Here is a 23873-nt window from a genome sequence, read left to right as displayed (position 1 = left end):
CTCTTGGGTTTTTTCATAGGGTGCCATAAAACCTGCACAAGAATTGACCCTAGCCGAAGGGGCTGTTGGAAGAATTTACGAAGGCGTTCAGTTTGTCATTGCATTTTTTTGGAGTGAACAAGTGTTGTGTGGTCTGCTGAATTTGAGAATTGTGAAGTGTGTTTTACACTTATCTCTGCTGTAACACGCCCAATCAATATGTCCGATACAAGGAAGAGGAGAAAAGGTGAGAAGCTCATAAGCCGAAAGACAGTTGGTGCTCAAAGTCTTCTCGTACCTACTTAAGGAAATCTCTCAGCATTAGTGAGGCCTGCCGAGAAGCTTCGAAGGCTACTGGGTGCTAGGAGTCCACTATTTACAGAGTGAGAAAGGAAAGCTCCCGTGGTCCATTGGTAACTCATTCAAAAACTAAAGAAATTAGACATCCTTGCAAAAATTCGAAGGGAGTGATTTTCGACGATTTTGTGAGATCGGGAATTAGAAGGAAAGTACATGAATTCTTCGTGAAAAATATTCCTCCGACTTTAAAATCCATCTTAAACTCGGTAAATATGGATAATATTCTCCCAGATTACAAAAGGACAACACTATATCGTCTTCTTTTGGACATAGGCTTCGTGTACGAACGCAGAGGGAAAAGATTCATCCTTATCAAAAGGGATGATATTATTCGTTGGTGGCACAATTTATTATTTAAGACAGCTAAAAGATATCGTCACGAACACAGGACGAATGTATTCACAGGCGAAAGTTGGATTAATGTTGGACAAATAGTGAACATTAGTTAGCGAAACAAACTATTAGAAAATCCGCGTCAAGCTTTCCTTGCTGGACTGAGTACTGGGCTTGGCCCCCACTTCCCGAGGAGGACGATTCGCAATTTACACGCAGGAACGGAAAATGGTTCATAAAAGGAGCATTGCATGTGTTTCTGTACAAAAAGAACTCAATGGATGATCATGAAGAAGTGGGTGGCGAGTGTTGCGAGAGATGGTTTGAGCACTCACATCTTGCAAACTTACCCGAAGGATCAAATATAGTGGTAGGTAATGCCTCTTATTACTCAAGGAAATTGGAATCCTTGCCTACTACAAGGTGGAGGAAAGAGAACATTGAAGCTTTGAAGATGTCAGCTTGAAAAGAGATCTTTAATAAATCAAGTACGGGAAAATTTTGAAAAATTAATGATTGATGATGTCTTATACAACATCGCCTTTCATGTAATATTAGCCAGAGCCCAAAAATATTGCATAATATGGAAGGAATAGAAATGTTGTCTCATTCAGGAGTGGCGATAATTTTTATTATCCTTCAATTTATTGTTATTTTTTACATAACAGATTATTCATTATTCAGCTTGTGCATTGAATAAGTACATACATAAAATAACAAAAGACTTTTCCTTTTATATTGCAGCAAAGGTATTGTAATTTACGCTAAAAAATACCTTAATTTACGCCGTCTTTCGTGCGATCCCTAACTCCTTTTTGAACTAAACCATTTTGGCACTCTATTATGTGTGGTTGCATACGCTGTTAGGATGCCTGCCGGCGGAGCGGAAGCTTGGCAACACTGTTATCCATAAGGCCCGTGCTGTCAACTAAATGTGGAACGCTCTATAGTCATATTACGGGAGCCACTGCACAATAGTGGCGCACTTTACTGACCTTGGTGGCGCAGCTAGGAATTGAGGCTGGGTGGGGTTTAAGTGCAACTAATACCGGGGTGTGTGGGGGTATGGAATACCCACCAGGATAAGCGGTAGGCTCGAGATTAATAACTTGCGGAGTTTTAAGATAAATGGTTCAAAATAGTCAGTTTTATGGCTTTCTGATGGATATTTATTAATCCTTACACTATCATATTGGTAATATCAATCCAATTAAGTCAAATGGATTAAACTTCAAAATTTCTCTGAGCTCTGGGGGTGGGGGGTTTATACCACAAACCCCCCTTCGCTGCCCCACTGCTGCACACAACCCATGTATTGTCGACAAACGCTTTAACTCTCTGGATTTTTACAGACAATGAGTTCACGCGAGATAATATCACGAAGATTGTTGTATTTTAAAGGTGATTCCGATAATCTACTAGCATTGTAAATTTTTACCCCTCGCATTTTTTTAAGAAGTGATAAATTCAAAGTCAACGTGGTTAGAGGGGCGATATGAAGAGTTAAGTTTGTTCTCCATCGGTGAATATTTTAATGTTTTGTGCCTTAATCGTACTGCGACAATGGCAAGTTTTACTTAGACCATGTAAGCTATTAGCTAAAAGATTCTCTGAGATTTTGGGGGGGGGGGTTATCCCCCCAAAACTCCCCTTTCTGCGTCCTTGCTTCGCTTTGCTATTTTTATTATGCTTCATTCGCTTTATCTTGTGCCTGATAACAAAACAAAAACTGTTGTTTATCGGAAGGCGCTTAACGCAAGACATTAAACCCGAATGTGTAGGGCACACCCTGGTGCGTTTACGCATGCAGCACGTTTACGCAGTGCATTTTTTCCAAACAGAGATACTATAACTGGTGCGCCTAAAGTCATTTGATATGAATGCTGCTCCATAGGGGCTTTTCTTACACTATTTTGAGCATCAGTCATGCGTCGGTCTAGCGTTGCGTTAACCTGGCCCGTGAACGAGCCAAGTTTACGCAACAGACTTAGACCTAAAAACATTTTTTACGGTTAATACCACAAAAAGCCAACAACTGAATGCGTATAATTTTTATTTCGTAAACTGCTTTATAAAACCACAATGCCAAAATTTCTTAAGTTAAAACGTAAGAAAATTCATTGAAAAAAATCCGCGTAAACGTGCTCCGATTCACCCTAAGTAGATTCAATAAAGAAAATGTCTTTCTGACAAGCAATTTTGATACTCATTTACGTAGTTTTATTGAATTTGTATCCTTATTTTATTATAATAAATCAAATATGATTAAAAACGATACAACCGCTCTTTATTTATAAATAGTGTAACTAAACTGTGAGTTCATTGATTGTTAGGCGGTACGAAGTTCGCCGGGTCAGCTAGTCTTTTTATAAAACATTTTGTTACTAATATTAGGGGGACAGATGAGTCACAAACGAAACTTATTTAACTATTCATACAGCTGCAAAACCCACCATTTTGAACAATTTATCTTAAAAAATGCCTGGGGGAGGGCCCCCACACCTCTCGCTTACCTCGGCGGGTTTTCTATACCCTATAGACCCGCCAGTATTAGGTGCACCTAAAACCCCCCTATCCTTAATTCCTAGCTGCGCATTTGAAGCGAAGGAAGAAATACAGCAGATGATTTACTGACTCGTAAACACACCGCATATAATTGACCATGAGAAAATCATGGGTTTTCATTAGCACATGAGAACAAACATCACAAAAACTGAAAGACTGACCATGCGATTTGTTAATCGTAATCACGAATGCAACACGAATTGGATAATGAATACGTTTAAGCTCATAGGGTATATAATTTGGGTTCATGGAATCTTCGGATTGAGAACATCCTCATCTTTGAATTTTCCTTTTAGTATAGTCGCGTGAATCACATTCATTATCAGTTTTTTTTTAAATTTTCAATCGCGTTGCGTTGGACAGTTTTGATTGGTTTAGGTTTCGAAAGATCATGAACAAAGAGCCTACCTTTAGCTGTAAATCGTGCCGTGGTAAGTATGGTACGTCCAAGGACTTTAAATATTCAGAAAGATAGTTCGTGACTTCGTCTTCGTTTATTACACAGTTAAAAGAGTTGAATTCATGCAGAGTACCAACTATTTGATCCTGATTTACCTAGTTTGAGTCATCCACATATTCATTCTAGGCCGTCGAAATTGCTCGCTCAATCAACTATTTTTTATTTTAGTGGTGATCAGCCATATTATGGAACATTTTGTTGATGAGCTCACCTTCCGATGAAACTAATAGGAACCTTAATTGTTCCTATAGGAACCATTGAGATTCCTGTAGGAAGTTACATAATTCCTATAGTATTCCTTAAAACCCTATAGGAAATCAATAGGGTATTTTCAATAGGGTTCTTTGGTGATACAATTATGCTACCCTTTTCCATTTCTGTTTGGTTTCTTCTCCATTAACTTAAATGGTCTCTTAAATCTGCTGCTCTCATTTAGATTTTTTCTTTCTGAACCATCTTAGTAATCTCTATTGTCTGCGGAACCTTCATGTCTTAATATGGAAGATGTCTTAGGAATGGACATTTGGAAGCTTGTATTGCCTTGGCCCGTAGTAAATCATGATTTGGCCCAGTAATTTTGTTCTGTTGCGTTGGAAATACCTATTGATTGAAGGGAGGACAGAAATTTTCTTCTACTAAGGAACTAGTGGGAATTAAGTAAACACTGCCATTGATTATTTCCATGGCAATCCTTCAGCTTATTTTCATATTATTTTGATTTAATCTAAAGGTACTTCCAATTTAAACCCTTTATAGTGGATTCCCCATGCAATTGGATCAATTTTTTCATATTGAAATCAGTAATCATTTTGTGGTTATCCAACAATGCATCTGTATTCTTTTATTCTTCATTCTTTCTTGAATGTTTTATGTTTCAATTTTATTTGTTGCTGATGCTGAAATAAAATTCTGAATCGAAAATTCAGTCTCAGTTTGAAGTGATAGATATATCCCTGAGGAATTAATTGTTACCTGGATATGTTCCTTGCTACCAGTGAATTTTATGTTTATGAAAAAATGGGGTAATTGGCTGTGTACATTTTTGTGTTTTGAACATTTTTTAAGTAATTGTTGTGATTATTAAATTGGCAGTGGATAAATGTGGACTTATGGCGGAGGAAAGGTAAGAACGCACCAACTTAGGAAACCATCACCGGAAGACGACGCTCATTTATTACAGTATAACGGTACATTGTTAGCAATTGCGCCAAAATTCAAAAAACTTATTCATCTTGATTACACTCAGAAATAACAGTAATCATCTCAATAAAACAATTTGTGAAATCTAATGGTTTTTCTTAAACAAAAGGTTTTTTGAATCATGCCAGCAGTAAAAAGCAGCTTTAAAGCTATCACGGTTTTAGTTATGGAAGTCTATTAAATGGCTATACTGTAAGTGGATATAGGTAGGATGTGGGACATGTTTTGGAAGCACTTATTAATGGTGTATTCACACCTTTGAGGTATTTGGTACATCTCAATGAAATAGGGGCTTGGAAGTACCTTTTTGGGTATTTGCATTGCGTGTGAAGGCTGCAGGCAGAGGTGGGGTCCAGGTAGAGAGGGGTGGGGACATCCAGAAAATCATGTAAATCAAAATTGTGGCATCCGTACTTCACACTTTGCTGGCTACTCCAGTCAGTAGTATTCAATAATTTCATCAGAAATTCGGTTTAATTCAAGTTCTGAGAAGTTAAAGTGAAAAATAATTTCCAGGAGAGAAACACCCCCTCTTGAAGAGGGTTACTCAACTGGCCCCCTGGAGGTTGGGGCCATCATAAACAGTTACAGAGTATATTGACACTTGAGTCGGTTAATAAAAATCTGTGGCACAAACATTTGTGCATGTTTATGTTACCCCTGTAGTGATAGCATGAGTAAACTTCAGTGAAAAAATAATGTATGAAGCTGTTACTTTCTATTGAAGTCGAAGCATCTCAACCACACCTCAGGAAATGAAGTTTTTGGGAATGAATAAACGTAGACAATATTCAGGTTTGCATACTAAAAGATTTTATTCTTCAGCAGTATGTGATATTTACAAAAATAAAGGCAACATAACCTATGAGGAAATGTGCTGACTAGATTGGACTGGAAAGCATAATCACAGTGTTAACCTAAGAGTCCAATTCCCTTGTGACTCCCTATAAAATGGCAAGTGCTATGTAGTTACCGATTCTGTCAGTTTTCCACAATTTCACCATTTGATTTTACCTGTGAGACAAGTTACATAACATTTAATCTAACAAGGATTAACTTTGTACATCTTTTTCATTTTGATAATTATACAAATGTTAATTATGGCACTGGGAAAATGGCAGTAATCACAGAAATAGGAATGTCAAACTTGGCCGAAGAGCAACATTTAGGTGTATTATCACGCTATCCATTGATGTGCTTCAGTCTTCACCACACAGGCAATGAAACTCAAATGATGATTATATTTAGACATGGGAGAAGAAAGATACAAGGATCAAAATAATACAAGCAAAAAACTTCCTTGTCAATTTGTTCTCTTTCTCTCATCTGTCATTCTCCATATCCTTCTTCAATGTTAAATGGGATGGTTTTATATCTCCTGAGGTATGCCTCTTCATGGACCCCTTTTATCTTGTGACTGGGAACATGTATCTATTCGGAAACGAAAGAGAATTTTATTATGGCTTTGAAAAATAATAATAAATACCTATTCAATGTTGGACCATTCAATAATTGTTACCTATTAATAGGTATGATTCTGCTGTGGTTTTCTATTATTTAACTGTTGTATATGAATATTGGATTAATGAGTCAACTTAAGGTTTTTCACTTATTTAAATATTGATTCACAATTAGATGCTGTAGTGAGGACATTATTTCTGCAGAATCCCGGTGTAAATTTTACACATAATACAGAAGAACCTCCGGTATCCAGCCCTCGTATGATAGCTACCTCATTCATTCACAGATTTTTATCAAATTCCTAATTATATAATCTAACTCTCCCTAATGCTACTGACTTAATTTGATCTATTTCTTTGATGAATTGAAACATTTGAGGTTTCAATTATGAGTCTTTTAATTTTCCATTGTCTCTGATTTTTAATTTCTCATGACTACTTACCAGCTTCTTCTGAACAGAACCTTCTCAATTGCTCTTGTGGGTGCTTCAATTGACAGGCATAATAGCAGGGACGCTAGGAATGTCACAAATATGTCTCCAGTTGCTTGCCACAGCTGTAATGAAATTAAATTTTATTGTAGTTTTTTTGCAATGATTCAACTAAGAGGATAATAAATTAAAGGTAGCCTCAAAATCCTGTAATTCAAATGGTAATCGTGATATAACACTTGTTAATCTATTTTCAAGTCTAATAACGAAAGCCATAATTCAGATTCATTTTATGGAATTGCACTTACTGCATTGGGCACTGATCCATACTCTGGTTTCCTCAGACTTCCTATGTGGTAAAGCTGAACGATAGTGTGCACCAAGTATGCACAATACGTTAGTCTGCTCAAAGGTATAAAAGCTTTCCATTCAACAGTTCGCTGAAGTGGACCTGTTATGATGAAAAAATAGGATTATTAATTCTCTTTGGCTTCTGCTGATTCTTATATTCCTTATATTTTGTGAATATTATTCAAAAATATTTATCACTGGAAAAATATCTTTGTAGCAGGTCTAGGAAGTAATAATTGTATTTGAATTACCTAAATCTCCCTTGCTGAAAACAAACAATCCAAATCCTATGGAAGCTGCCCATGATATTCTGAAACAGGATCCATAAAATGCAGATTCCAGAGCATTATACTGATTTCCTGGGTAATAGAACAAATAGCCAGATATCATTGTCGCCACAGCTAATGTGAGGCAACTGGTGAATCCAACATGTGACTGTATCTGGAAGAAGAGACAAGGTACGTATTTTATGATGATTTTTTAATAAAATGCTAGATAACCCCCTGTAAGACTATATACATTCAGTATACTTGTATACTTTCATGCTTCAAATAATTGACATATGCTAATTCAAAGTATACAACACCAGATTATGTGGTTTTTTCACTCTCATGATTGTTGAATAAAACTTAGGTGTATTATAATATAGTAGAACAGATTACATTTTATTTGTGGAAAAAAGGATTTAAATATAGAGTTAACATTTCTGAGAGAAAGAAAGTCAGATGAAGGATAATTTTGGAAAATTTACTTTGAATAATTACATGTAGCTTTGATGTAGCTGCTCGTACATCGGATGAAGTATTTTTGTTCATGCTATTTTAGCCAAGTTTTCAAGGTGTTGTGTACTAATGAATAGCTATGTGGAGAGCCACTGACCTTGGGGGAATGGAATTGTTTAATTCATTCCCAAAATCAAAATTCCCTCAGAGAAGACTTTTTAAAAATACTTTAATTGGAATGATGGAAGGATAAGATAAATTATGATGAAAAATAAAATATTTCTCATTCAGCGATACTCTGATAAGTTTAAAATAATAAAAACTGTGAAAATTAGCCCCACCTTTCATGAGCTAGTGGAGTCAGTAGAATTCCATTTCATTAACTGATTTAGGGATAAAATTGCTCTCAAGTCGAGTAATAGTAAATAACAATGTACTAAATAATAAATATTTGCATAGCTAGAGAAGGAGGTGATGGGCCAAAAAATGGAAAGTTGTGGATATCCTTATCTTTCTAACTCACAATCTACTAATTTTGGTTTTAAGGATTCCGCCGCATTTAGACGCACTATTACATTCCATTTTTCGGGTGTACATAGTTTTAAAGAAACTGTTATTATTTTATTTTTATTCACTTTTTTAAACCCTTAACAACAATGTACCAGTTTTCCAATAGTACGAGAGAAAAATATTTGCATCTTCATTCTCCTGACAACGTTCCGAGCAGGAGGAACAAGACATCGACTTAAATATTGAGCACGCAGGCATACACCCAAAAAATGGAATGTAAAAGTTAACAATCAACAATTTTAAATTTTGCTCCACGAGCCCATATTATTGCTATACCCTCTTTCTTCAGTGTTATTTTTTTCACATTGCTAAATAAGGGAATGTTTTTTACTTAGCATCTAATGAGGTAGTTGCATAAGTTTGATAGGCTGTAGTGAGTTTCTTACCTTGGTGAACTTGAATTTGGAATCTCGAAATTTGTAAAATATAAATCCGGTAATTATTCCAACCATGTAAGGGCCTGCTCTGTTGTGAGCTTTTATGTAGAATGACACAAAATTCTCATTAGACTGAACATCCTTCAAATTGCTGAAATAATAGAAAAACAAATTTAATTTGGTAAAAATATGATTAAGTTGGAATTTGCTTACAATATAATTCTGGAGTTATGAGTGATTTTTGCTCGCATTAAAAATAAAATGGTTGCACAGCAAGTGCCTTACTTGGTAAATTGATTTGTGGAATTAATCATTATAAGAAATGTCTAGATATTGAGGTAATACAAAAATAATCCAGTTTTGGTGCTTAGTAAGATCGGTATGTTGGTATTTTCAATATTCTATCAACTTTTAATGTGAGAGAAACTATGATGGATATAATATGACACTATGTAGTGAGGTATTGAATAAAAAGGCCATTAAAGTTCAAGGGCACATCAGCATTTACCTCTTTCTCAGAGTATTCGCAAGTGACTTTGTACTTACCGTAAGTAAGGAAGCAGCGTTGCATCCTTTTCTTCGATAAATATTATTAAAAATGGAATTAAGAGGGACAGGAATGTAGCAATGCCCAATAAAATCAACCCTATTCTTGGTTTCTTCCATATAAGGTAAACTATAAACAGTGATAGGACAAAGAACTGCATGTCACAAGACATATACCAAGACTGGAACATACACTGAAATGGAAGAGAGTCATGTGTCAATTTTTATGTTTAAATAATATTTGTTGGTTGTGCCATAAAATATTATTTTGGAAGGTTTTTATTAATATTTTCTTTCTTTTTTCTAAAACCAATTTGTAGGTATTCAAAGTTGCTGAGTCAATGGAGATGTAACTATAAAAACTTGAATATAATTTGAAGTATTTCATAGAACATCAGATTTCTTTCACTGTAGATATTATAAATACTCACTAATAAAATTTCTAAGGAATATGTTTCTGACTACATGGATACTTGTGTATCAAGATCACAAGTAATTTAAGTATTCTACTCACCATCTTATCATTCATCACATAGTTATTGATGTAAAGGAGGTTTGTCCACCAGCTGTTGATACACCTATCTCTTTCCAATCCTACCTTGGAATCCCATAGTGGACCAGATCCCATCTTATAAAATAGGGTTGCATGGAAAATGACAACCACAGCGTACACTGGCGTTAATCTGGAATAAATTAAATTATGTTCTACTTTTATTTTTTCCATGATAAGCATATTATCATATTTTCATACTGAGGGGATGTGCAGTTACTTGGCTGTGTTCAAGCACTGGTATGTTTACCTGACAAATCGTAGGATGAAGAGCTTAATGAAGTTAAGATTTTTCCTCTTGTCAAGCTCGATCAGAAGGAAATATGTAGTTAGTAATCCTCCAAATAGGAAAAATGTATCTACTATGATCAATCCATTGATGAGAAATGAACCTCCTGGTCGCCGATACGCCTGAAATGTGAAGGGTTGTTGAACATAAATTTTTTGATAATGAATTGCCATTTTCTAGTGGCATTATTTATCATGTTTGAGCATTGAATACATCCTTTGTTTTGTTTCAAAAAGCAAATGCTTTTTTACTTAATTTATGAGTAAATACTATGAAAAAATTATCTGTTAATGTAGGGGCCTATTGCTTCTTCCGTAGGCTGTTTCTATGCATAAATGAAAATTTTTTGTTGCAATAATACAAATATGGTTACCTTTTTGTTTTTATTTATAATATTAAATAATAATAAAATATTTATTGATTTCAGCCCATTACTTACTAAAAAATTTCAACATTTTTTTTGGAAAATAGAGTTAAATCATATCTTTGTTCGAAGGTAATTGTAATGATTTTTTCTCCACTGTTTTGAAGGCTTGTGAAAGCCTTGAATATGGTCAATGGGGTAATGGTTAAACAGAATACATGGTACTGAGGGGCAGATAATTTTAATTTTCTTATGAATGAAATAGAATTGAAATTATCAACATTTTTAAGTGGATAAATGTGCATAGAGCTTTGAACTCATGTTATACATGAGAATAGTTTCCAACATTACCTGTTCAACCACCTCCGGGTTAAATAGTGGTCCACTGATGATTGCTTTTATACGATGGCCCATTATAATTAGCAGCATTGACATAAATCTTGAGCCATGGATGCAGTTCAATCCATGGTTATCCTCTGATGCTTTGACTTTGAAGATATTCAAGAAATTCTTTCGGGCAGAAAAGCAAAGTATTATCCTCTTCACCATTCCTGTGGGAGAGAGGAAGAATAACATGAAATGGACATGTTTTTGATAATTTTGTGGGATTCCATTTTAGAGCACTTGTATTATTGATGATATGATATTTAGAATTCTTTTTAACTCAAATAATGAGCTCAAACATCTGATATCCCATCTGAAACATTACACTCACACATTAAAGAGTGAGAACATTATGTATATTCTCCAATCCTTAAACTATTTGTGACATGTGTTGACTGTGGAAATGTTTTTGGGGATAATTTTTTAAGATTACATTTAGTTAAACTGGTAAAATGATATTGATATTCACTGAAGTATATTTTCAACTTGAAGAGACAGCATATGAGGTATTCTAGGTTTTACAAAAATTTGTATTTAAGCAGACAAGAATTTCTAAGTTACATTAAGCTTTTATCCTATTTTTTGCTCCAAGCATCTATCTAATCTTTTAAAAGAGAAGAATCGATTTATAAAACATTTTTAATTGAAGGAACTTTTATTTCAGACTGCTGCCAGAGTGGAAGAGTTCAACAAAAGTTTTTGGTATTCGAGGTAATCAACTTATTCTTTTCTCTTTTCTACATTTTTTAAATATCTAAATTTAATTTAATATGATATTATACAATCTTCTACTTTGAAATTGTAATATATGTTTCTCCCAAAAGTTATATTGTACCTGGGTTAATTTTTTCCCTTCAATTTTTTTCATCAGAGATTATCTTCTGTAAGTATTTCTAGTGAAAAGTTATTCATTATCAGTGTTTGTTTACCTGTTTTAGTGTCACAATTTTCTTCATTATCAGTAGTGTTGAGATCGTATGCAGTTGCAGCAATGACTGTAATTGCTAAAGCTGTCAAGAAAACACTGAAAGAAAACAAAAATCATTGGATACAATGTACATTCATTAAATAGGAATTGCACTATCAAACCTTTTGACACAATGGGTGTTATCATTAACGGATGATTCAAGCTAGTATAGGGATTTCTTTCATTAAATGTAAAAAGAAGTATGCACTTCTGTGTCGAAAAATACATTCAACATGATGTAAATAATTTAGGTATGAGAAACTACAAAATTATTTTTTCACCTAGATATTTGGTGTTGTTATCAGAACTTTTTCCACGCCAAAATTTGATAGACCTCTAGCAACACCTAAGGTTTTTACATCCCCTTATTACATATGATTTTTTCCTTATTCCGTTATCTCCCAAGGAAAAAGCCCTGGCAATGAATGTGCAGTATTGGTTCCAATATATACTGCAATTAATACACATTATGGTGAATAATGATCCTTTACTAACACCATGATTAAAATAAAAATCGTAAGATGTATCAGTCTTTTTTAGATGTTGACTTTAATGAGCTCTGAGGCATCATTTGTTTCATCTTTCGTTATAAGGTATTCAGATTTCTTTGAAATATCACATGATATGGTGTGTAATTGAAGATAGAGAATTCAACTTACCTGAAAGTTATATCATATGCATTGAGAAATTCGTCTTTTCTACTTGTGGTGCACATCCTCTCTGGAATTCTTACTTTAATATTCAAACTCTTTCCATAAACTTCATTAACCCAATTCATTGCTTGCACTAGGGCATCCTCTACTGAAGCTGGGGAGCATGAAGCTGGAATGCACAGTGACCAGTGAATGACATCTCGTCTTGATTTTGTTGGGTCACCTGCATACTGAAGAGTGATAAATGATGGAGTCAGTTACTGATGTAAGATATTCAGATGCTATTTCAGGTTAGATTCCCTCTTCTACTTTTAGAAAGGCACTCATGGTCGGCAAATTATGTTATAAATAATAGTATTACTCATTTTAGGACTGTAAAAGTAAAAATTAGACTGTCATAGGAATACACATTGTATTTATAATAGCACCTTCACTAACAGTTTTATTTGGGTGTCAAAGTTAAATATGTAAGCTGTGGGGGAAGCTACCTGTACCAAAATTGAAAAGTTCTCTTCCTTTAATGAGAAGATTATTTAGAAAAAATACCAGGAAAATGCCACTTATTTTTGTCCTCCAAATAATATATTTTTCATTAAGCAGATAGGGCCCATTTTGCAAAGCATTGCAGATGGAAGGAAATTTTATGCCAAACCGCTCTAGGAATGAATCCATGAATGTCATTGGTTTCTGTTAAGGGGGTTGCCTAAATAGTAGGATGTTGTTCCATTCATCTTCCTCTGGCAACAACCTCAAACTCTGCCCAGGATTTTGTTTTCATGATACTTTCTTTTATTCCCTTAAAGAGCTTATTTTTTAAATTATTAGATTGAAACTTCAATGGTAATAAGTACTTTTATTTCTAGTGACATTCCAATAGAGATTAGAAATGTTATCCTCATATCCAGGCATCTTGTGATTCGTTGACTTAGTGGTCATCTCAACATGCTTTTTCCTCTGAGACATAACATACCATATCATGAATTTAACGTGATAATGTAAAAAGGTAATCAGAGGTTAACAGAAAAATGTTTTTTTAAGAACTTTTGCCAAGTGTTTCATTAATGATCATGAGTACCTGAAAGGTCTGAAGTGAATATTACTCATACTACACTCTAATTATCATTACATCATTTTTTAATTATAATTTTCAGTAAAATCTTTTCTGAATGTGCAGTCAATTGATTATTGGTAATCTATTTTTATTCAGTTTACTATCACAAATTTTTGTCGCAAATAACTCTGAAATCAAGAGGTTATCTCCATGCTTGGTTATCTACTGTATACAATGTCCTTACTTTGATTCGATCCCATGCAGTTCTCTTAGGATTGAATTTCATGGAATAGGGATCCAGAGTGTAATTCCTTATCTGCTGCTCCTCTTGTTCTTCCATGAAGTTGATTTCAGCCAAGCAATATTGCCCATAGAGCATGTTTTGTGCTGCACCATTGGAGAGGTCAACTTTGATACCTATGCACTGGTCAAAGTTCCCCATGTGGTATGAATTCCCGCTCACTACACCATCTGGGAATTTTGTGGATGCGTCAAACACTGAAAAGAATTAACTCATGAGTTAGAAAAATGTTCAATTCTGAAGTGAATCTTAATGGAATGTTATTTATTGTGATGGTATTGTTTCTTTAATTCAATGGATTTTTTTTTTCAAATTTTACTTCAATTAATAATCAAAAATGTATCTAGATGGTTATGTTGGATTATAGTGTATTAATTTGAAAAATTATTATTTTATTTTTATACATAAAAATAGGCTGTAAAAATTTTCTTCTTTTGGCATAATGCAGTATTTTACTATTACCTACATAACTAGGGTAGCAATATATACCATTTTGCGCATGGTACTTAATTTAGTGAAATTTATACTCCTTGGTCCGCGCAGATTCGGGCGTGTTTCTAAATGAATCGCCACAAAATATCTGACGCAGTGCGCGTACTTTTACTTATCCAAAAATTCCTTCTAAGGGTGAATTTTTTGACAACTATCTAGGATTTGAAATAGGTTACATTTTAGAATTATGGGCAAATATTACAAATTGAGCCAAAAATTAAAATATTTTTGATAAATTTTATCGCTTGCCCTGGCCGTGTGATTAGACAAAAAAAGGCTTGAACGCATTTTAAACAACGTTTTCTCGGCGTTTGACTCGCTCAAAAATATTCTATGAAAAATTTTCATATTCACCCCTATGGTTTTCCTTGTGACCAGCGTCGTGTAAATTAACGCACAGACGGGTTGCTTCTCGGTACATTGGGCGCATCACGAAAACTAACCCAATGGAGCAACGTCGGGCGCTGAATTTCCTGCAAAGCTATACCTGTTGCATATGGACTATGGAAATCTGTTACGGACTGTCAGTTCGCGAGGGGCATTCGGTAGGTAAATTTCAAAATTAATAATGTTGCTAAGTGCTTCACATTCAATATTCAACTTTATGATGATTTTCGGGACGAAATTTTCCGGGTAATAACGATTTTGGAATTTCCGAGTCATGACGATATGCTCTAAAAATTATCCAAAAAATTGAAAAATGTTAGTGATCATTTTGGAATTTGATATTTGTATTCTCCTCACTATCCTGTTGATTAAGATGGAGCCAGAAGCGGATTAAGGTGATTCATTTTCGGGGGCGGTTCATTACCTTATGCGGCGCATTGGTGGTATGCGGGACTGCTGAGCGATAATTAGTTTGCGTTTACTATTGGGTTTTAGATTTTCTCCAATTATATTTAAACATTGTTCTTTTATATGGTAAAATAAAAAATTGCTTTGTAAAGCCACCTTAATAATGACCATTTTTATAAAGGTTTAGGGATTTCGGGGTGGGCAAACCCTTAATCCGTTATTACTTGTGTCATATGGAAGCGACACACGTATTTTATTACTATTAGCTTCCTCTCTCTCCTCATTAATTCTCTCTATTTATTTACCGCCATGCTTCATACTTCACTTATTTTTCCCATGTCTCTTCATCAAAACTGATCATTCCTGTTCCTCTCATCCGTTTAGATAACTTCTTTGGCTGCTGCCTCGCTATCCCTGTTGAGTTTACACTCGTGGATTTCTCGCTGCGGATGATAGTAACTTAGACATTTGAAACCTATTCTTTAGTCCAAGTCTGCCGTTATAAAGGTTAATTGACTGATTAATACACCTGAGATTCTTTCGTAATCAAGTGCACACTGCTTAAGAAATGATGGAGACGAATTCTTACCTAAGAGGATATTTGTTCAGCTGCTGTCCTCACGTATGCTTGCATCAATTGAACGTTTGATATTTCATACGACATTGACTCTCATTTAAAATTTCAGGTTCTTCAGCCTTAGAATTGATTTTATTTCAATAAAGTATGATTTTATGTGTGTCTGCGAATGATTTTTAGTGAAAGGATTTCACTGAAATTCTCTGGAAGAGCGTTTTGTTTCATTACTAGTCAGTGACCGCTGGTCTTTACTTAACATTCGATTAGGGAAATAAATACTTGAGCTGCAACAACGACTGTAAAAAATTGTATTGACCGATTATTTATCGTTATTCATTTTACCTTCAATGAAGTCTTTTTCTACTTAGAATAAAACATGCCGGCTACCGTTAATGCTTTGATACTTTTCAAATGAGGATCCAATGACATTGGTCTAATTTAATAAAATCGCACGATTGTATAGACTACTTATATTAGCAAGAATTTAAGGACTATTTTAGAGGTGATATGCGTGAAAAAATAGTTTTAGAAATGCACGGATATTTAGTTAAACCTTCCTGCCCTACTTCATTTGAACTCCGTGATCGCTTAGGGTCTACATACTGCTGAGTGAATTTCACAGATTTATTTTTGGTCCAAACTCAGGGAATTACAGCAAAAACACTGTAGTTAGTTCGTTATAAATATTTTCCCATCATAGAAACTATTATTCAATTGAATTTAAGGGCTTCGTGTCGTTGACGCTGGTATTCATGTAAGATATCATCTGAGTGCTTCCTACTTCCTTCAGATTATTTTAATGCAGTTTTTTGGTATCTTACATCAAATGAACGTAATACTATCTCTGGAACACTTAAATGAAATTGAATCATATAGATATCGCCACGTACAGTTCATCATCCTCTTCCCTCCACTCTTTGCCAGTCTCGTCCAAGCCTCCAATATTCCCTCTCGGCTTTATGGTTCTCATAGGTGCTCACTACAAGATTTCTCTTTCAGAAAGCGCTGAAACCTCAGTACATGAATCTTATCTCCTATCCATACTCTGTAGGCACCAAGCTGGCAATCACTCTTACGGTGCGAAAAATCCACAGAGGAAAAATCATTCGCCTTGACCGGGATTCGAACCCGGATCCCTCGATTTCCGGATAGTAGTTATAGTCCACAAATTTCCACAGGGGAGAATGACGTCTCGGTAGCTTAACTGGCTAAAGCACTCGGCCGGAAATCGAGGGATCCGGGTTCGAATCCCGGTCAAGGCGAATGATTTTTCCTCTGTGGATTTTTCGCACTATTTGTGCATTGCGGGTGACTCCGTAAAAAGTTATCACCGTGGCTAGTCCCGGTATACTTTCATAAGTCCAGAGCGAACACCTCTAGTGTTCAAAGTTCGGGCTTTGCTCTCCGGCTGTGGCGCCATGCGCACGACCTGGACTGCTAGTCGCATCATATGCTCAGCAGTCCATACCACCTTGTCCGGTATAGTCCACAAATTTCCACAGGGGAGAATGACGTCTCGGTAGCTTAACTGGCTAAAGCACTCGGCCGGAAATCGAGGGATCCGGGTTCGAATCCCGGTCAAGGCGAATGATTTTTCCTCTGTGGATTTTTCGCACTATTTGTGCATTGCGGGTGACTCCGTAAAAAGTTATCACCGTGGCTAGTCCCGGTATACTTTCATACTCTTACGGTGCCACTGGTTTGCGGTCTGCATATCGCCAGGGTATCACTAATCTCAGCAATTCTCGCATTTTGCCTGGAGAGTTCTCACTTTGAGACCTGGTGGTCTATTTATACACTTTCTAGTCATGATAAGTTATTAAATCACAACTTTTTATTTTTGATATCTAAAGTGGGCCTAACGTGGGCTCAGGCCTGGGAAATTTGTCGAAATATCGGAAAAAATCACAATATTTAAATATATTGGGAATCTATTGTTTGGACAATGTCTTCTTGTCTTTTAAGAATCTTTATGTAAAGCTCGATTACAAAAATTAAATATCACTTGCAATAAAAATTTATTGAATATACATAATGATATATCATAAATATCGGATATCATCGTGTACCATACCAATTAGTCCGATCCCGTTTCATCGGTAGATAATTTTTACCGTGTTAAATATCACTGCAATTAATCATGACGTTGGATATCGTTTTGATATTGGCTATCGTAATTAAAAAATTATTGTATTCCGATAGTTAGTATTCAATATTGCCAATTTATAGTGTGCTCGCCTTGAGCGTAGATTCAGCTATATGGCGGGGTACATTTCAGGTATACCCTATTCGTGGGGATGTACTCACTCTGCACAGCCCAGAGGGTGAAGTTCTGCAGCTCCCTTAGGAAGATTTCGCTCTGGGTGCGGCAAAGCTCGTCTCCTCCGGATGATGTAATCTGGCTGACAACCAACGGGAGCACCGGAAAAACTGGTGTCTTCGTCATGTCGGTCCAAGCCGAGTGCGGTAATCCGTCCATTCCGGGGAACCCGGCATATTCCTTGTACGTGTTAGCTGCACCGAATGATAATCCCGGGCTTAACGCCAGCGAGAGACACAAAATCAGCAGGGGACTACCCCGCGAACGGAACTCTCCTCGCGATCGCATCTTGGATGTGTACTACCAGTCCCGTACAAAGGACTGAATACGGGAGAAAGGAAACAAAACTCTTTGCCGCTACTTTTTTCTTTGAAAATCCTCGGATAGTTGTTAAACCGAAATTTTTTGTGGAAACCAGTGTGTCTTCATCGGCGTTGGACCCTTCTACGTGAGGCACAGAACTGTGCACTTGCGGGCGAAGAACTGATCCCTTGAGAGAGGGTTCGGACACTTGAGCTCTGTATCAGCTGTTTGATGCTGGGGATTTTAAGCCGCCAACACTATTAGCACCGGGCAATTCCGATCTAAGAACTGATCTCCACAAGGTTTCCTTTACCTCGAAACCTTTGGTTGGTCCTCACGAGCCGAACTTATGCAGTATATCACCAATAGATTGCATTAATCAGGTCAACACTTCGACGTATCTACGTAGAAAACGAGAGCTGATTGAAGGGGCCTCTGTTGGTGGTCCGTGCACTCGCTTGGCTGCGACCCTCTCGACCTGGTGATCTGAGCGGCAAAGAGTAGCCCATGCTGCCCGCGTTAGTATAAATATAATGACGACAGGTGATGGTGCGGGTGGGGGCTGAGGAAATGACGCGGAGGTATGACGGTGGGGATGGTGGTCGGACATAGTCGTCGTCGGGAGGTCATTGGATGTTTGCGGAATCAAGGTTTTGCTCGGCATTGTCGATCTTAACGGGCGACTATGAGGTCGGTATAGTTTTCCCCTCCGATATCTCCTCATAGGGAGGGGATCATGCAGACCGTCGACAGGTTTACGCGCCAGCAGCGTCGGCACTCCATAACGGCTGGGCGTTGCGTAGTGACCGCACGGTCGCGGAATGAAAACATTTTGTTAAATCCCGCGTGCGCCGCAATTACGAAATTGCATGAGGCGTGATCGAACTCGGATCAGCAAATTTCTCAGTCAGAAATCATTGCGTTTTTTTTACACCCGTTGGTGTTTTTCTTTTGAGGAGGCATGTACTTGGACGCTAAAGCTGATAGAATCAGAGTATCTTGAGCTGACAAGGCCGCTGCCTGAAATATTTTGCGGCTTTAACTTTTGGAGGGAGTACAACTTAGTTGTACGTCCATGGGTGTAACCAGCGAGGGGCAGTGGTGGGTAGCTGTCCCCCCCCCCCCCCCCCAAATGCAAAAATCGCATAAGTCTTCAAGCAAAATCAGTACTGAATTGAAACGAAAGTATTCAACAAATTTTCTTTAAACCCACGAAAGATGATATATATATATATTAGTATAAGATATATAACTAAAATAAAACTATTTTTTCAAGAAAACAATCTCATGAATCCCATTGCTTGCCCCCTAGACAATGGCTCCCCTCCCCTCCCCCAGTTATGATCCTGTGTACGCCCTTGTGTACCTCCCAAAAATTCTGGCGGTGTGTACCGCAAAAATCCACTTCCATCCAAATCCACCATGCGGCCTTGCGACCTGATGATGAGCATCGCGTTTGTCTAGGTTTTTAGGCTTGTCTTTCATGGTTTATAAATTAGTTGATCATTTATGGTGAGAACTTTCAATATTTTTTTTAATTTTCGATTTTGATAGAGATTGAAGGATAAATATGCCCTTAATTTTCGGTTTATCGATCCATCTCGTTCTAGTCGGCGTTTTCGCGGCTCTTTCACCGATATGTTTGAGATGTCAAGGGCTCATCCCATGCGTCACCACTTCTCCGCTACTTTCAAACTGATTATAATAATAACAAAAAAATTTCAATGTTAAATGGATGCAATGAGTAGTCTTGTAGTTCAAACAAAAAGAATGTAGAACCTCCGATGCCCTGGATTTTATGTTGAACGGGACACGAACACGCTACCTTTGGTTTGGCTGCCATAGACTTCGCCACCCGCGTCGCATAGGATTTTCGTGGTTCTTTAATTAGTTGGTCGGGGGTCACCTTTTCTGTGGGTTACCTCTCGGCCAATTGTAAACAAGTTGAATGCGATGGTGGTTGGCGTAACATGGCGAAACTCCTTCATGATGCACAAAGGTTAAGATGGCCAGATGATGATACGCTGTATCGAAACCGGTCGCAATATATTTTATTTTGTGAAACAGCTAAGTGTTTTCTTAACCTTTGTGCATCGTAAACAAGTTGAATGAGAAATAACTGTTTTATCGACGAAATAATATAAAACTTTTGTACGATGTGGCGCGAAGTTTATCGTGTGTTTCGTGGAAATTTGCCATTTTTACTTTTCGAAATAAGTGATGGAGCATGTAAAAGAGAAAAACGTCATATGTATGGAAAGATTAAATGATAAGAGAACAGAGCCGCGTCAAGCGACTTAGGTTATTTAATGTGTTAATTATTAACATTCTTACATTAGTATTTTTCCATTAATCAATAACTATTTTTTACCAATCAAAAGAACAGGATATGAGTGTAATTAATCGTGTGAATATCTTATCTCATTATCATGCAATGATTACTCTAGACTTTTAATTCTAAAATATTTACTCTTCAACCATGTAGTTCTTATTAAAGTGTAATTGTGAACCTTGAGTTTATTATTGGGTTAACTGTTTTGTACCAACTCCTTTAAATTAATTATAAAAATACATCGATTTCGAAGCGGTCATCATTTTTCCCTCGAGTATTATTCAGGAAATTCAACATGCTTTACGTTAACTCAGTCCAATGTCTTTGGGCAGGATGATGGTTCCACTTTTATTTGAAGTGTGCTTATATAATTTATGAAGCCGTGTCTCACCTTATAAAGCATATTGGTGCTCGGGTAGCCCGTGAAAGAACCTGGTTTGATAACTGTTTTCCTGCACGCATTCCCTGCCCTTGAAGACCACTTTCGATTCTAGGTCAGCATTATCCCTGACCTTGCTTTTCTCTTGCGAGAGAAATGCTTTAGAATTATGACCTAACTCGGGTGAAAAATATCGATTGGACTTTAATTTGCCCCGTGTCGGCCGTGATTTGCTCCGTTAGCGAAAATTGGATGGAGACATTTCTATTTTTCAGTGGCAGAAGCCATGGCCAGCGGTGACGAGTTGCATGGTATTCTGTTGGCGTAGGATCACGTTCGACGCCATGTATTAAATATGTACAGTAATCATTCTGGAGTCTTGGTTCAATCAAGTTTAATCCGTTACATCTTTCCTGGTTACGAGAAACCTATCAAATTTATTTGCAATCGATTAGAACTCTGTGGAGAGGCATCCTTGAAATATCATTAGTCGCACTCGCTCAAAGGTTATGAAATATATCGCGCCAGTCTCTTTCCTTCGATCCCAAGGAAACTTAAGCCAACGAAATAAATCTGAATTATGATATGTTTTTTTGCAATTTATGTACTGTTTCTGATATTTGTGTGATTCCCGTCTTTTGCCGTAGTTATATACTATATTGGTTACAAATTGGCTTTTTTGGATCATAGTTTTTTTTAATGCAGCCATGTATTTCTATACTGTTGCTGCTTTCCCAAACTTAGCTTTCGTTATCTGGCTCCATACATTGATTTATTGATATACTCCGACTACCCGCATAGTACAGGATGTCAAAAATAAAGAGGGGGCTCTGTTTGTACTGTATGAGAAAATAACCAGTTGAGGTTTCGGCAATCAACCTATTAATTTGTGCTTTGCTTAGCGGATTTAAACTCGGAGTAAGGAAGGGGTAGGGGAATTTTTGGATTCAGGACGCGCGGCTAAGATTTCAAGATAAAATAAATAATAAATCCCGTAACTCAAGTGATCCCTCGACCTGATTCTACCCACCCGGTTTTCCCGCGACTGGGTATACAACTGATTGACTCCGTCAAGTGGTATTTTTTTGTTTATTTACGTAATTTGAATTAATTTTTTAACTCACTAAGAAGTTGGTTCGAATGCCGGTGTCGCACGGTGATTTTTTTCGTAAATTATTCAATTCGCAAGTATTTATGTTCCTTCCAATGAATATTTAAAGGCGAGCGGTGTGCATAAAATATCGTTGTTTCCCATTTTGATTTCTCTAGTATTTGATTACATAGCTTATGATCTCTAGGCTTAAAATTCGCTGGGGTAAAACGCCCTTCATTTTGCTATTTTCTTTTATATGAGCCAGCCTATTTGCTCTGCGAAAGATTCACCAGAACGACTTTAATTGGTATTGTTTCCTACGGTTACCTCTCTTAAATTTGCGACCGCTGAAACTGTAATCTCTAAGTGTACGCACTGTGTTTTTTCAAAGTGTTTTTAACGCGTCCAATTCCCGTTTCGTTTTTCATCTCCAGCCGAGAGGCGATGATTTCACCGCTGCGAGAATGAGTAGGTACATTCGCTTCGGTTTCCCTTCTCGTTGCGCAAAGTTTTTCAGTCTGTAATCTGTAATGCTCTTCCGTATATAAGAATTTAAGCCTACTGCTATTTGATTTTGTTATGTTATTCTCGTAGTATTAACCCCATGGTATTCATACAAGGCCGTTGGCCTTCTCGATCAAGCTCGATCTTTCGATTGCGATATCATTTACGAAATCCAGGTGATTGATATTAGTCACACTCAATATTTCTCTGTCAATCCTCGAATTTTTATGCTTCTTCTTCCTACTTATTGAAAGACCTTGGATGGTAACTTCCGCAGAATTGGTCATGAAGACTGAAAAAAGGAATTTATGTCGACCAATTTTGAAATAAAAAATAATTTATTCGAAAGCTGAGTGATTGTGCATCGGATAGAATTCAAACCATCGAGATTCATCTGTCAATCAAGAGATTAAATACTTTGAATTATACGATAATGAATTACTCATACATTCATTGTTTAAATTTCGGAGCATTTCCTTCTTATATGAAAGTAACCGTTGAATTTTTCCTCGATTTCGCTAAAGAAAATGTAAATTGTATTCGGCATAAGATTGTAACCCTTGTAACCAGTGTTTCTTAGGTAGGGTCGGTCTTGGTGATGTGGCTCAAGCCATCTAACATTCCATGAGATGTATGCTATGAAAAACATCCCAAGGTATTTGTAAAAGCATTGTATATCTTTATAGTTTTACCCGAGTGTTTTAAATAAAATATTAAGAAGTGCTGTCTTAGTAATACGCATTTGCTAAAGAAAACCGGGAGTGGCATGGGTTTGTTGATCTCTGGATATCTCGCTGTCGAAACTCACCTCTCGCCTAACCCATCCTAAGGGTTGAATGGCCTCTTATTTGTGTGGAAGTTAACACGAATCTATTTTGCATAAATTTATTGATGAAAAATGGGTTTACGAAAGCTTATTCAATTTCGCTTATTTATTGACGCTTATACGATCTAGTAATTTATTTATTTATTTCACATACCACCGAAAATAGCACTGTTCGGCCTTTACAACCTCGGGGTTGATAATATTAAACAATCAAGCGTGCACAAACATCCATCCCCTGGATAAGAGTATCTTACCCAGGCGGGACTTGAACCCGCGACCTTTGGTTTGGCAGGCGAGGACTTTACCCCGTCGCCACCGAGGCCAATGATGAATTATTGA

The 23873-nt window shown here is 36.7% G+C and overlaps 1 protein-coding gene across 1 annotated transcript; it reads right to left on the bottom strand.

Annotated features, from left to right (window-relative positions):
* Positions 1-5687: 5687 nt before the first annotated feature.
* On the bottom strand, positions 5688-19092 carry LOC124162372 (nose resistant to fluoxetine protein 6-like). The gene is made up of 13 exons (XM_046538885.1): positions 18085-19092; positions 13857-14110; positions 12568-12791; positions 11871-11965; positions 10909-11108; positions 10155-10315; positions 9869-10037; positions 9355-9548; positions 8818-8959; positions 7391-7580; positions 7097-7239; positions 6801-6913; positions 5688-6328 (listed from the first exon to the last, which is right to left on the bottom strand). Coding segments are annotated over exons 1-13 (2187 nt in total). The 5' UTR covers positions 18386-19092; the 3' UTR covers positions 5688-6327.
* Between the last annotated feature and the right edge of the window lie 4781 nt (positions 19093-23873).

This window comes from Ischnura elegans, chromosome 7, assembly GCF_921293095.1.
Source record: "Ischnura elegans chromosome 7, ioIscEleg1.1, whole genome shotgun sequence".
Taxonomy (NCBI): domain Eukaryota; kingdom Metazoa; phylum Arthropoda; class Insecta; order Odonata; family Coenagrionidae; genus Ischnura; species Ischnura elegans.
This window is presented reverse-complemented; position numbering and strand designations above follow the sequence as displayed.